Genomic DNA, 13,476 nt, shown 5'->3' on the forward strand with positions numbered 1-13,476 from the left:
CCCACCCCCGCCCACCCTCCCAGACCAAGTCTTCACTTGAGCCCACTCACCGAGGCTGAAGAGGATGAGGAACTTGAGGCAGACAAACTCCTGGCGGTCCAGCTGCAGTGCATGCAGCTGCAGTACCAGCTCCTGTGCCCGCAACACCAAGCTGTGCAGCAAGGAGCCTGCCTGGGCAGCCACTGTAGTCAGCTCCACCTGGGCGGTCAAAGGGCATGGGTCAGGAGGCAGCAGGTAGGGAGCTCATGCCAAACAGCATGGGGCAGGAGGGTCTAATCAGGGATGCAGGTGAGAGGGCATGGGTCTGGGTCACCAGTCAGGGGGTGTGGGTCAGATGGGCTGGGGTAGGGAGTATGTGCCCAGCCCTGGGGCTGAGCCTGGTGTGGGACAGCATCGTGGCAGCATCTCCTCAGGGCCCAGGAACCCTCCCAGGCCGGCCAATATTCAGGGCCCACCCTTCACAGCTCTCCTCAGACTTCCTGGCCCGTGGCTGCAGCCTCTATGGGCCCCGCTCAGGGCACCTGTGGTCTGCCCGCCGTCCACCCCTCCTCGCCATGGCAGTGGAGCGGACACCGGGCAGGTGGGTGGCAGGAGAACTGAAGGGTCCTTCACACACAAAGAGCTGCCGCTGGGCCCAATGGTACAAATGGCTTTTGTGTGGTCACCTGCAGTGAGTACCATGTCGTGCTGGGTGTCGGGGGCAGGGAGGGGAGGGGCAGGTCGGCCTGGATACACGCAGACCTGTCCACACGCCCACCAGGGCCCCACACGCTCGCACGTGGACACTTGGAGTAAAGGATGTGTTCACACCTCGGCTCACATTCACACACACACACACACACACAGACCTATTTGCAGGGTAGTGTACCCCCTTCAAGAAGTGGACACAGAGACAGACAGACACATACACACCCTTGTTTGGTCACATTCACAGAGTAATAGAAAGATACACCCATGTGGACACACTCACAAGGGGACGGACACACAGACTCACCCCAAGTAAACACATTCACAGAGTGACAGACATATACTTATGCAAGGGTTCACATTTACATGGTGACAGGCAGATACAGGCAGCCATACACCCATGTGCATGGACATAGCTGCACTATAACATACAGGCAAACACACACAGTGGACATTCCCATGGCCACAAAGACGTCGACCTGCAGGTCAACACAGCCCAACACAATAACACACACCCTACATGCTCCCCTCATCTGCACTCACATGTGGCCCCAAAGTCACATCCTTTGCACCAGCATTCCCCATCCCCTACCCCCGATGGCCTGAGCCTCAGAGGGTGAGAACCAAGGACGAGGACAGAGAGACTGGAGTGAGCTAGGGGGTAGGGCCCAGAACCTCAGTCTCGCCCTCCTCCCAACTAACCATCAACCCACTCTTTCTCCTGTACCCCCACCCCGAAGTGAGACTCCTCTCACCAGCTAGACCCTAGGTTCCAACCTCCCTGTTCCTCCTCCCTCCCTCTCTTTCCCCTATACCTCCTCCCCCAGTTGGGGGGTTCTTCCTCCTTGAACGTGTCCCCCCAGACCCCCGGCACTCTGAGTGTTGTGTGGCTGCCCCCACTTCTTCCCTGACTCCCATCTTGCCCCTCAACATGCTTCTGCAAATACAACCTGGCCATGTTCCACCCCACTTAAAACCCTCACGTGGCTCCCCAGTGCCCAGGATTGAGGGCCTTTGAGGTCTTGCCCCACCCAGCCTTTACCAGCCCCTCCAGCCTCATCTCTCACCTCAACCCACCCCCATGCAGTGCTCAGCCCCCCAACCCACTTCCCAGCCATCCCTCTCTGAGTTCCCTCTCTGAGCCTCTGCCCATGCTGTAGCCCCGCCTGTGGTGGAGGTAGAGACTCTCCCTACCTGACCAACCTCTGTTTATTCTTTCAAGATCCTACACCACCATCACCTCCTCCAAGGGTCTCCCCTGAGCCTCCCCGCACCCCTACAGCGTGGCTTCTCTGAGGCCGGGGTCACAGCTGGCTCTTTCCAGAGTCCCCAGTGCCCAGCACAGGGCTGGTCACAAGGAAGTCAGGCCAGTGGGTGTTGCATGAGCCCAGGGAACAGCCAGGCCTGGAGAGGCCTAGAGACCTCTTGTGGACCTGGAATTCTGGAAGTGCACAGTGAGGGGCAGGGCGGGGCACAGCAGGGTTGGTCACCTCCTGCCCGGTGACCAGCAGGATGCTGCCCTCTTTGCCATGTTGGATCTGGCGGTAGATGTGGTCGAAGACCAGCAGCTCGCTCCAGCAGTTCTGCAGCAGTGTCATCTGGTCGGCCACCTGGAAGGAAGAGGCATGCGGCGGTCCCACTGGGACCCGCCCCCACCCCTCCTCCTCCCAGCTCTCAGTTCAGAGGCCCAGCCGGCTATGTGCCCCTGGGCAGGCTACCTAACTTCTCTGTCCCCAGTTTTCTTAGCTGCCAACTTTATGAAGGTGTGGCAGGGGTCGAGCAAAACAATAAGAGAGGGCCAAACACAGGGGCCCGAGACCCGGATGGGCCTGGCTTCAGGCCCCAGCTCTGCCTTTTACACATAGTATGACCTTAAGCAAGTTCCATAACCTTTCTGTGCCTCAGTTTTCTCATCTGTAAAGTGAGCAAAGCACTTAGACAATGGTCTTGCACATACCCAGTGCTGAGTGTTAATGAATAAAGCCCGGGGGGTGGACTGTGAAGGGCTCCTTCAAATGCGAGGGCACAGCATCATTCGCATTACCAGTGTGTCCATTTAGCCTGTGGTCACACCTCTGGCAACCTCAACCATTCAAAACTGAGCCATGAAGAAGAAGCAGAGACCTTCCACTGGGAAGAAAGGAGGGCCCACCTGAGGTCAGGCCCAGGGAGCGAGCAGGTGGACAGTGAAGGTATGCCATCTGAGCGGGAACAGAATGGCAAGGGGTAGACTCTGTCAGCCACAGCCAGGGGCACTTGGGGCAGGGCAGAGACTGCCTAGTGTGGTGTCCTTCAACTCGGGGGGATTGCCCAGCACAGGAAGGGCGGAGGCTTGTGAAAATGACAAGCAGGGCTTAGAACTTTGGAACATCAGAGGCAGAGAGCCCTCAGGGATCCCCTGGCCCAAACCCGTATTTTATAGATGAGGAATCAGCCACCCAGAGAGGGCGAGGTGAGACTCTCAGGATCACACAGAGGCAGGGACTGGCCTGGGCCATGGCTGGCCCTCCCAGTCCACAACTCTCCACAGTAACAAATACCAAGCCTCTGGGTGTTCAGAACTAAACTGGGTGCTGCGGATGATCCAAGGGAGACACAACACAGACTCCAGTCCCTCCCAGAATCCACAGCTCATCAGCTAGCTATCTCCCCTACAGATACTTCCTAGGCACCTTCCTGGGCCATGCCCTGTGGCAAAGGCAAGCCATGATAGCTAATAGTTGTTGCTCTACAACTCTGTAAGGTTGGTACAGTTGTTAACGCCTTTCTAAGGAGACAGGAAACTGAGCACAGAGAGGTCATGCAACTTTCCCAAGGTCACACAGCCCTATCTGACTCTTAACCACTAGGTCATAGAAAAAAAGACCCTGCCCTTGCCATCCAGGAGTTTATAGTCTCTTACACTCTTGTCACCTTCTTTATGAGGCCCTCCCTGATCCCTCCTCCTTCCTTGGTGCCCTCACCACCCTCTGGACATGGAACCCACAACATGTGATGGCACCAAATCATGCCTCTGTCTCCCCCAGTATCTGTGGGGTCTGGGAAGGCAGGAACTGTGTACAGCTCATCTCTAGGCCCCAAGAAGAAGGGCCAGGGAGCAGGTGACGAACAATTCATGATCACCAAGCCACGTGGGGACAGCACAGAGAAGCCACCTGCAACCTGGAGCTCCATGGAGTCGAGGCAGCCCCTGGCCTGAGGGGAACTGGCCCAGATCTAAAGAATGGCTGTCTCTTCTGGAGAGCAGAAATCCCCTCCCTCCCCTCTGCCCATTCCTCTCCTGGGAGGCTCCCTGGGTCTGTTCTCAGGCAGACAGAGGGAGAGAAAAGGGAAAGTGGACAAAGAGAAGAGTGAGCGGACAGATATGCAGACAGGCTTCCCCTAGCCTCCCTGCCCACCCCAGCCCCAGCCCACGTGGCAGGAGAATAAGAGGGAGAGTCTGTCTCTGTCCCTCTCTGAGTCACCAGCCTCCCGTCCTCCCTTCCTCACCTCATCTCTGTGTCATGAGCCCACACCTCTCCCTTTCTCTCCCTCTCCCAGTAGAAAGATCTTCCTAGAGCCCCGTTACTGTCAGAGCAGAAAACCGAGGCATGGGCACCTCTAGGCTCAGCCACAGCTAGCCCTGGGTGAGAAGGGTCAGGACAGATTGAGAACTGGGGTGGGATGAATCACAAAGACATCTGTCCTTATCTCTCCTTGGGAAGGGGATGGTGAGTGGACAGTCCCCAGAGAGCCGTAGACAAGAAACCTCCCCACCACAGTTCTCAAGGAGGGAGGCAGGCCCATGAGCATCCACCACCACCAGGCACAGCTCACTCTCAGGGACTCCTTGTCCCTCCCCTCGAGGCATCGGAGTTCTGCCCATACTACAGATAAGCAAACTGAGGCTCACCTAAGATAACATAAAGGGAGCTGGGCTCTGCCCAGATGCCCCCTACTGGGCCTGTCCCCTGAGGGGTTCAGGGAGCTGCCTGAGACCCAGGTAGGAGTGCCTGCTCAGGGGTTTACACTGGATAGAGAAAAACTCAGACCCACCTCGACTGACCCAGATGGACCCTGGGGCTGGGCTCTGACCCCCCATCCACTGTGGGCCCTTGGGAGCAGGCACCCTTGGGCCCAGATGGAAGGAACAAGAGGGTGGGGAGGTGGAAGAGCAAGAGATAAGTGGGAAGAATTAGGAGATAAGCAGCCTGAGCTTCAGGCAGAAAGCAGAAGGGGTCACAGTGACCCGGCTGGCCAGGCCCTGGGAGCAGTCTCTGCACCCAGACCTCAGACCCCGGGAGTGGGGCAGTCCTGCTTAGAGGGGCTGATAGGGGCTCCAGGGGCAGAGAGCTGCAATATGGTGGCAAAAGCTTCGGCATCCAATAGCCCTGGGTTCGATTTCCAACTCAGCCATGCGTCCTCCTTTGCCACAATTTCCTGTTCTGAGAAATGGGAAAAATAATTCCTCTCTCTTTTAGTTGGACCAAACTTAGGAACATGTACTGTTCATCACAGAAGGTTCTGTGGACCCACTGTTGGAACTCTGGGGATGTGGCCCCAGCCCCTGGCCAACCAATCTTCCCTGTCAGATTTTGCCCTTGCTTCTGTGCCTGGATAGACAGACGGACACATAAAGACACCAAACTCCAAAATGCGCCCCCTCACAGATGAGCACACACACATACACACACACTTCTCCTTTCCTTTAAAAGAAAAACAGAGGGCTGCAGCCGCCAGCCCCTCTCTGGGAGAAAGCAGGTGGCTAAGAGGCTCACTTAACCAAAGAGGGCTGGTCTCCACCTCAGAAGGTTTCTCCCGAAGCTAAATGTTCCTCCTCTACCCTCAGGCCTCCCTGTCACCCCAGGAACAAGGACGTTTGCAGTCCCAGCTTGGGAGTCCCTTGCTGGCCCTTGCTGTCTGCCCGGCCTCCCAGCTGCCCACCCCTCCTGTTGGCCCACCACAAATCTTCCCGGAGCTTTGACACTTTGCAGCCTGCCTCGGAGACAGGGTATTTATGGGTGCTGAGCTGACCTCCCTCCCATCAGGGCCCCCTCCAGAGCCCCCTGGGGTCTGATGAGTCTGGCGGCGGAAGGCTCTGTAATTCTGCAGCTGACACGCAACGGGCTGGCCACGGCCCTCTCCCAGCCTAGTGGTCGGCTGGTCGGCGTTTGTCAGCACAGGACTGACAGAGTTACTGCCGCTTAAATGAAACCATATATCTGGGCAGTTAAATCTGTTGCCAATCAGGGCCTTGGAGCTGGTTGTCGAGGGTGAAATGATGTCAAGATGGGTCATTAGGCACTCCTGGCCCTCACCTCCCCCTCCCTGATTCCTATCTTCCATACACCCAGCCTGTCCTTCACGGTAACTGTCCAGGGACGCTTACAGCCTGGGCTCTGGCCACTGCCCTCACTGAGCAGCAGACAGAGGTGGGTTTCTGCTACCTTGCAGGTAAGAAGTTGCTATATAAGCCCAGGGCAAGGGGGGCCCCTAGCTTCTCCCAGAACTATAGCGTGCTGAGAGGAGTATGGATAACCAGAAATGAATAAATAAATAAAATGTTTCCATAGAGTCGATTCTGACTCCTGTTGACCCTATGTGTTACAGAATAGAGCTGGTCCACAGGGTTTTCTTGGCTATAATCTTTAAGGCAGCAGATCGCTTTTTGGTTAGTAGTGGAGTGCAAACAGTTTGCGCCACCCAGGGATCTTACCACTTGCAAGTATAGATTAAATTGTGTAGCAGCAGAGGGGAACAGTAAGGAAGGGAGTTGCTGCTACTGTTTATTGAGCACTTAGTTTGTGCCAGGCCCTGTGCTAAATTTTTTTCCTGTTCTAACTCACTAAACCCTTACAACAACCCTGTGAGGTATATATTATTTAAACACCTCCCATTTTATAGATGAGGAAACTGAGGCCCAAAGGATTAAAGTCACTTGCCCAAAGCCACACATCTAGTAAGTGGCAGAGCTGGAACTTGAACCCAGGTCTTTCTGATTCTGGATTTTGTTATTAATTTCTGTGCCATTGTCAGATCTACCATGCTGTGATTGCGTGAGAGGGAAAAATAGGCACAGAGGGACAGCCATCAGACTGGGAAACAAAATGGGGGAGGAAAAGCCTAAGGAGGCGTCCTGAGCCCAGGTTCAGATACATCCTGGCTCCCAGAAATCCTGGCAGCCCAGCTAAGACCCCAGGACTTCCCCAAGAGCAGCAAGACATCATCAGCATCATAGAGGACCTCTGGGAGAGCTCAAGCCCTGCCCCAGGATGTGGGGCCCCATCATCCACTGCCAAAGGACCCACTGCTGGTCCAAGTTCTGTCTTCTGACCCCACTGACCTCTCCAGCCCTGCCTCACAGGACCACGTGAAACTCCCTGCACCCATGATGTTTTCACACTCCTGAACCTTAGCCTCTACTCTTCCCACTGCCTGGAATGTCCGTGAAAGGCACAGATCAAAGAACACTCCCTGGCTTCCTCAGATACAGCCATTTGCTCTCCTGCTGGGGTCCCTCAGCCCCTTTCCGTTGCTCTCAGAGACCTGGGCACCTTGCATTGGCATTATCTATGTATATGTCTTCCTTCTCTTCTAGCCTAGCAGCTTCCTGGGCCCAATCATTTCCAGGTTCCCAGTGTCCAGCCAAGGCCTGCCCTATTCTCAGAGCCCTCTTCTGTCTGCAAAGATGTGTCCTACCTGGAGGTGGGGGGATGAATGGTCAGTCAAAGGGGACAACAGAGTCATTCAGCACCCTTTCCACTTTTCTGCCTTCCCACCTCTGGCTTTGCAAATAAACACTAGCCTGAAGCCCATTGGACCAGTGGGGAAGAGCTTCCACTTGGCCCAGGCTGACGAGAGTCCCTCTAAGGGCTGGGCTAGTACATATCAGCAAGGCTCCTTTATAGAAGGTGGTGACCATGGTTCATATTCCTAGGCTCAATTCAGAGACTCTGGGAAGGGGAAGCAGGAAGGTTTGGACCACAGAGAATCCAGAAGCAGGAAAAAACACTCAGCAAAGCTGGGACAAAAGCCCTTCCCATCCTGCGTGAAAAACCCCAGGAGACAAGGAAGGCGGCCAGAGGAAGTGCCCTGCCCGTGGATCCAGGGTTCTGGAAGTCCAGGAATGCTTTACTCCTCCTTCCCTCTCACAGGGGCTCCTGGGAAGTCTGAAGGGAAAGCCAGTGACCCACTCAAGGGTCCTAGGTTCCTCACTCCCCGCCAGGGCCTCCAGCCATGAGTGGAAGACGGAGGGGAACATTCAAGGCCCTCATCCATGAGGTCTGCCTGGATGGGGGGCAGTGGTGAGATGGAGAAATCCTACCCTATGATAGACACATGGCACATCCCCAAGGCCTCAGCTATGACAGGCCCTCCATAGTAGAAGCAGGAGCCGTTGCCACCAATTCTTGACCCCCAGAATAATCAGGCCTCCAGTCCCATGATGCCCCCAGGGCTCACAGTGCCCAAGCCCCACCTTACCCCACCCCAAGGCCCAGCCTGGGCAGGCAGTGCCCCCGACCCATCCAGCCACAAGCCCTGGAGGAAGCCCAAGCCCAGTGGCGTCAGCACTGACAATGCTGCTCAAGGCTGCAGTGGCCCCAGCAGAGAGGGCAACGGGTCTCACTGTTTACATCCAGCTCCAGAACAGCCCAGGGGGGCTGGCCTGGGAAAGGCAAACACCGATAGGCCTGGCCCAAAGAGTGCCTGTGCCCAAGTCAGGGAGAAATGGGCCTTGGCTGGGGTTGGGGGGGTCTTTGGAATTGGCAGAATGCCCTGATCATAGGAAGTCAGGGCAGATTCGAAACATCAGGCCCTTCTAGGCAGGATGACTGGGAAGTTCTTCCCTATGTCTGGCCTCAGTTTCTCCTGCTGCTGTCCTGCTTCCTTTAGCCTCAGGTACCTAGTCCCATGGTAGAGAAGGCCCTGCAGTAGGGGAAGACTGCCTCATCCAAGATCAGAGGCAGGTCGCGCAACCTCCCATCTACGCACCCACCTAGCTCTTCTACACACACACACACACACACACATGCGAATGACCATCGTGCACTGGAGATGCAGGGGCAGGAAGCTCTTTCACCTCAGCTGGGAAGGGGAAGGGCCCACAGGCACCCTTAACTCTGAGACACAAAGACCCACATCTACGACATTTGAGGCTGATGGAGACTGATGGCCTCCCCGAGTGGGAGGATGGGATGGGCTCGACCCCCTTTCTGACATCGGGCTAGGGCAGCCAGAGACAGTCTCCGAAGGCCTCAGCTAGTCCTTTGGAGGAGTCCAGGGTCTCAGAGGAAGATAAATAAATGCCTACAGAGATGGAGACTTGGGGAGAAACAGAGAGAGACAGAAGAGGCTGGAAAACACAGAGAAGCAAACTGCATGTCAGAGAGAGAGGCAACAGACAGAGATGGCGGCAGGGGAAAAAGAAGCAGACACTGTGAGAGACAGAGCCTCAAGAAAGAGAGAAGGAGGGAGGGGTCAGTGGGGAGCAAGCAGGAAGGTGGCAGGGGGTGGGGAGAATGGACAAGAAATGCTCCTCAATGTCCTCAGTGTAGCCTCTCTGTCCCCAGACAACGCCTGAAGCCAATCAGGCAAGATGGCCCCATCGCAAGGGAAGGCCAAGGATCAGACTCAAGCAGTCAAGGGGACATCCCAGATCCAGTGGCCAGCCAGGCGAGAGGAGGAGGGAACTCACCTCCAGCTCCTTGAAGACCATGCACCTGCGTGCCCAGTCCACGATGGAGATGAAAGTCTGGTCAGCCATCCTACACAGGAGGCCAAAGGGTGCGGGCTGGTCGGGGCGGCCTTTGGCTGGCTCCTGCAGGCAGCCCACGATGCGTGCCCGCACCTGGTCCTCGTCTGGCTCCAGCTGCAGCAGCTGTAGAATGAGCTCGGGGATGCCAGGCCCTCCAGAGAAGGGCTCTGGGTAGCCATAGGGCTGCCCGGGCTGCGGGGGGCTGGCATAGGGCTCTGGGTACTCAGACTTGATGGTGCGGCCAGGGAAGGCAGGGTAGAGGTAGCCAGCCAGAGGCCCATGGGTGCTGGGTGCGGCCATGGGCAATGCTGGGGCTCCAAAGTCACCTAGCGGCCCAGCAGGTGGGCCAGGGGGCAGGCCCTTGGGCTCAGAAGCATGCAAGCCAGGGGGCAGCATATAGTCCGGTGGGGGAGGGGGTGGTGGGGGGACCCCCACTGGGGGGACTGTCTCCAGCTTGAAGCCATTAGCCCGAATCTGTGCCTTCTTCTGCTGCTTCAGGGCCCGGTCCCGCTTGTACATGGGCCCAAACTTGTTCCGGCCTCCCCGCATGCGGTCGGCACGCACAGCTGTGGGTAGAGGCAGAGGGTCAGGCTCAACCCCTCCAAGCAACTCTCCACACTGCCCCACTCCCTTGCTCAATATCCTTACATGGCTCCCACTGCCCCCAAGTGAAATCAGTCTTCTTAGCCTGGCATTCAAGGCCCTGCCCGCCCCTCCAGGTTATCCCTCATTCATAGCTGCTTGTTGACTGACGGACGGACTTTGTTGAAATCCTGGTGCAAAATGACTTAGCCTTCCCCCACTGACTTCAAGTTTGAAGCCGAGGTTAGGGCTGGCTGGGGTTCTGTGTTCAGGGAGGAGGGGACCTCTCTTGCCGACCAGATGTTCTTCCTCCTAGCCAAGAATGTGTCACCAGCTGGACTCAACAGGTGTGTTTCTGCAGCTGTATCAAGGCCCCAGCCCCTGCTTAGATAGGGCTCCACCCTAGGCTCTGGGAGAAGGGAGAGAGCAGTAGGGAAAGGGTGGGCACTCAGCAAGGGATGGTGGCCTGCGGCTAGTGCAGCCAATCTGCCTGCCACCAGTGTGAGCAGGCCCTGATCCGTGCTTTCTGGTTGTTTTAGGGGTTTCTGCTGCCCACACCAACCAGCTCTCCTGGCCCTCCACGACCTGGAGTTGGGGACATGGCCTCTGCGGACAGGACAGGTTATCCTTCTCCCATCCAGAAGTCCCTCCTGTAGGTGCCAGGACATGTGGTCTGCAGCTCTCAGAGCAACTTGGGGCTTTCTAAATTGTTCAAAAACTTTGGCTAACAGCTGCCTGCTCGGCGCACAGCCTGGCTGGGGCCAGCGGGGTGGAAGCCTACAACTGTTCACCCTCAGTGTTTCCTGATGACATCTTTCCTCCCCTCTGGATTGGGAGCTGGGGGTGAGGGCAGGGAGGCAAAAATGGACCTGGGCCTTTTGGGGACAGTTGTTCCCCACTCCCCAGGGTCTGGCTAAGAACAGGGTGGGAAAGAATCTCACCCGCTTAGTGAAGATATGAACTGAGTGAACGCATTGGATGGATGCATGAATGGACAGAAGGACAGATGAGTGGGTTGGATGAGTGAGGGCTGGACAGTGATGGTAGACAGACAATAGCATAAAGAAGGATGATAATAATAACTAACCTGTTGAGCATTTACTAAGGACTTTTCATACATTCTCTCAATCCTCACACTAACTCAAGGAGAAAGGCACTACTAAGTCCATTTTTCAGACAGGGAATCTGCAGCCCAGACAGGTTAAGGAATTTGTCCAGTATCACCCAGTCAGTGAGTGGTAGCATTGGGATTTGATCCCTGGTAAAGATGCTGGAAGCCTTGGTTCTGGCGGGTGCTGAGGGTGTGTCTGTGTAAGTGTGGGTGGGGAGTGGGACTCCTGGCAGGAAGAGGGCAGGCTCGGGGCTCAGCTCCCACCCCTGTGATCGGGTCCCTTTTAGGGACTGGGGAGAGGGTCATATCCCTGGGGTTCACTTTGGGATATTTCTCAACCCAGGCTGGGCCTGAATCCATCCCCTCCCCCGACCGCAATTCCTCCCAGCACCAGTCCCCCACTGCAGGGATGGGGCCAAGATATCAAGTGAAGGGCCAACAGCCCGGCCCTAGAAGCTTCGAGAATGCCCATGGTGCCCTTCCTGCACCACCTTTCCTACCCAATCCCCCACGCACCCACCCCGCTACCCCAGCGTCAGAGGTCAGGGGGTCGGAGACTCGCAGCCCGCGCACCTTCCAGGCGCATCCCCACCGTTAGGCACTTTTGGAAGCGGCAGAAGGGACAGCGCTTTCGCTGCGTCTTGTCGATCTTGCAGCTCTGGCTCTCCGTGCACGTGTAGTGCTTGTTGTTCTGCACCGTGCGCTTGAAGAAACCCTAGCGGAGAGAGAAAATCAAGCGCAGGAGCGGGGCAGGCTCTGTCTCCCCGCTCTCCGCACCCGGACCTTCCTCTTTGCATTTCCCAGCAGGGACCTGCACCTGGTTCTGCCCGCCTGCAGCCTTCCACGCCGTACCCCTGCCGGCCGCCCGCTCATCCGCTCACCTTGCAGCTCTCGCACGTGAGCAGTCCGTAGTGGTATCCGGACACCTTGTCCCCACACACGGGGCACAGCTCGTCCAGGTCCTCGTCGTACGAATAGTCCATGCCCGCGGCGTCCGCCTGCGGAGAGGGGACACGAGTCACCGCGACCGGACGGCGACTGACAGCGCTGCCGACCCGGGTCCTGCGCGTCTGGCAGCACCGCGGCCGCGCGCCCCTGCAGCGCCCTCCTCGCGGGCCTGTTCCGTTGCCCCCATGACAGCGCCCTGGTCAAGGCCGCCCACTGCGGGCCACCCCTTAGGGAGCCCTGGAGCAGCCCCCCATTAGAATGTGCCCAGTGCAGACCCCGTCCCGGGACTTTACAGACCGGTCCCCGCGCTCTGCTCCACGCGCTCCCCGTCCCCACCCAGGCCTGGGGTCGCCCCCGCGGCGCCAGATCCAGGACACTCGGATTCGATGTGCTTTGATCCAGATTCGTATGTCTGAGAACAAAACCCCGATTCTGAGAAAACAAGATAGGCTCGGCTGCGCGGGTCACGCCAATGAACCTGAGCGGAGTGGGGCTCAGGGCCCGAGTGTTCTGGGGGCCCAACAGAGAAGAAGGAGACAGAGACTGGGAGAAACGGAGAAATGAGCCGAAACGAGAGCTAGAGACACCAACCGACGCGGGTCAACGGTGAGAGAACCCCAGGGAGGCAGAGACAACGAAAACCGAGAGAGAAACAGAGACACACTGATGCCGAGTCAGAGACACTGAGAAGCAGAGAAAACCTAGGGGAGAGAGAGAACGAAAAAGAGAGAAAGGCGGCATCAGAGACACCGAGAGACAGAGGCCCAAAAAGAAATCCTGGGAGACAGACGCGGAATTAGAGACACAATGATAGACAGGAGACAGAGACACCGAGAGGAGGACAACCTGGGAGGCACCGAGGCAGAGAGAGTGACAGAGACACTGAGAGAAACCTGGAGGAACGGAGGCGCCCAGCAAGAGGGTCGGGGACAGGGAGATGCACAGAAAACGAGCTGGACCCGGGGAGCCCGAGCTCTGAGGCAGGGCCCTGCAGAGTCGGGCACGGAGTGGGCCCCAACCGAGAGAGGCGGAAAACGACGGCGCTCGGGACAGAGAGCCGGAGAGCGCTGCCGCCGGGACCCCCGGGCTGGGAGAGACAAAGACTGCGGCAGCGACGGCAACGGGAGACGCAGCCTGCGCCCCCGAGACCGAGACGTCGGGCGGAGAGACGGTGAGGAGGGCGGAGCGGAGACCGCGGACGCCTGGCGGGGAGACGCGGAGACCTCGGGCGGAGACCCCGCGGGCTCCAGAAGGCCGAACCCGAGGCAAAGGAGCGACCTCGGGCGGAGAGTCGAAGTCCCGAGAAGGGAGGGGCGCAGAACCCAGGCGGGGACGCGAGATGGGGTGCGACAGCGGCCGCGGCCCGCCCGTCGCCCACCTGGCGGCTCCTGCGAGCAGCAGCGCCCCGCGTCCC

The 13,476-nt window shown here is 57.6% G+C and overlaps 1 protein-coding gene across 2 annotated transcripts in view; it reads right to left on the bottom strand.

Moving 5' to 3' along the window:
- NR5A1 (nuclear receptor subfamily 5 group A member 1) overlaps positions 1-12,106 on the bottom strand; it is a 21,892-nt gene extending 9,786 nt beyond the window's left edge. The window contains exons 1-5 of one of the 2 annotated variants that reach the window (XM_004375654.1): positions 11,996-12,106; positions 11,688-11,829; positions 9,362-9,987; positions 2,178-2,297; positions 51-198 (exon numbers count right to left, since the gene is read on the bottom strand). In XM_004375654.1, the coding sequence (XP_004375711.1) occupies positions 51-198; positions 2,178-2,297; positions 9,362-9,987; positions 11,688-11,829; positions 11,996-12,097 (1,138 nt within the window). In that variant the 5' untranslated portion in view covers positions 12,098-12,106. The remainder of the gene's footprint in view (positions 1-50; positions 199-2,177; positions 2,298-9,361; positions 9,988-11,687; positions 11,830-11,995) is intronic. The other variant, XM_012555375.1, reaches the window with a different exon arrangement.
- Positions 12,107-13,476: the final 1,370 nt, after the last annotated feature.

Source organism: Trichechus manatus, unplaced genomic scaffold (genome assembly GCF_000243295.1).
Source record: "Trichechus manatus latirostris isolate Lorelei unplaced genomic scaffold, TriManLat1.0 scaffold00038, whole genome shotgun sequence".
Classification (NCBI taxonomy): domain Eukaryota; kingdom Metazoa; phylum Chordata; class Mammalia; order Sirenia; family Trichechidae; genus Trichechus; species Trichechus manatus.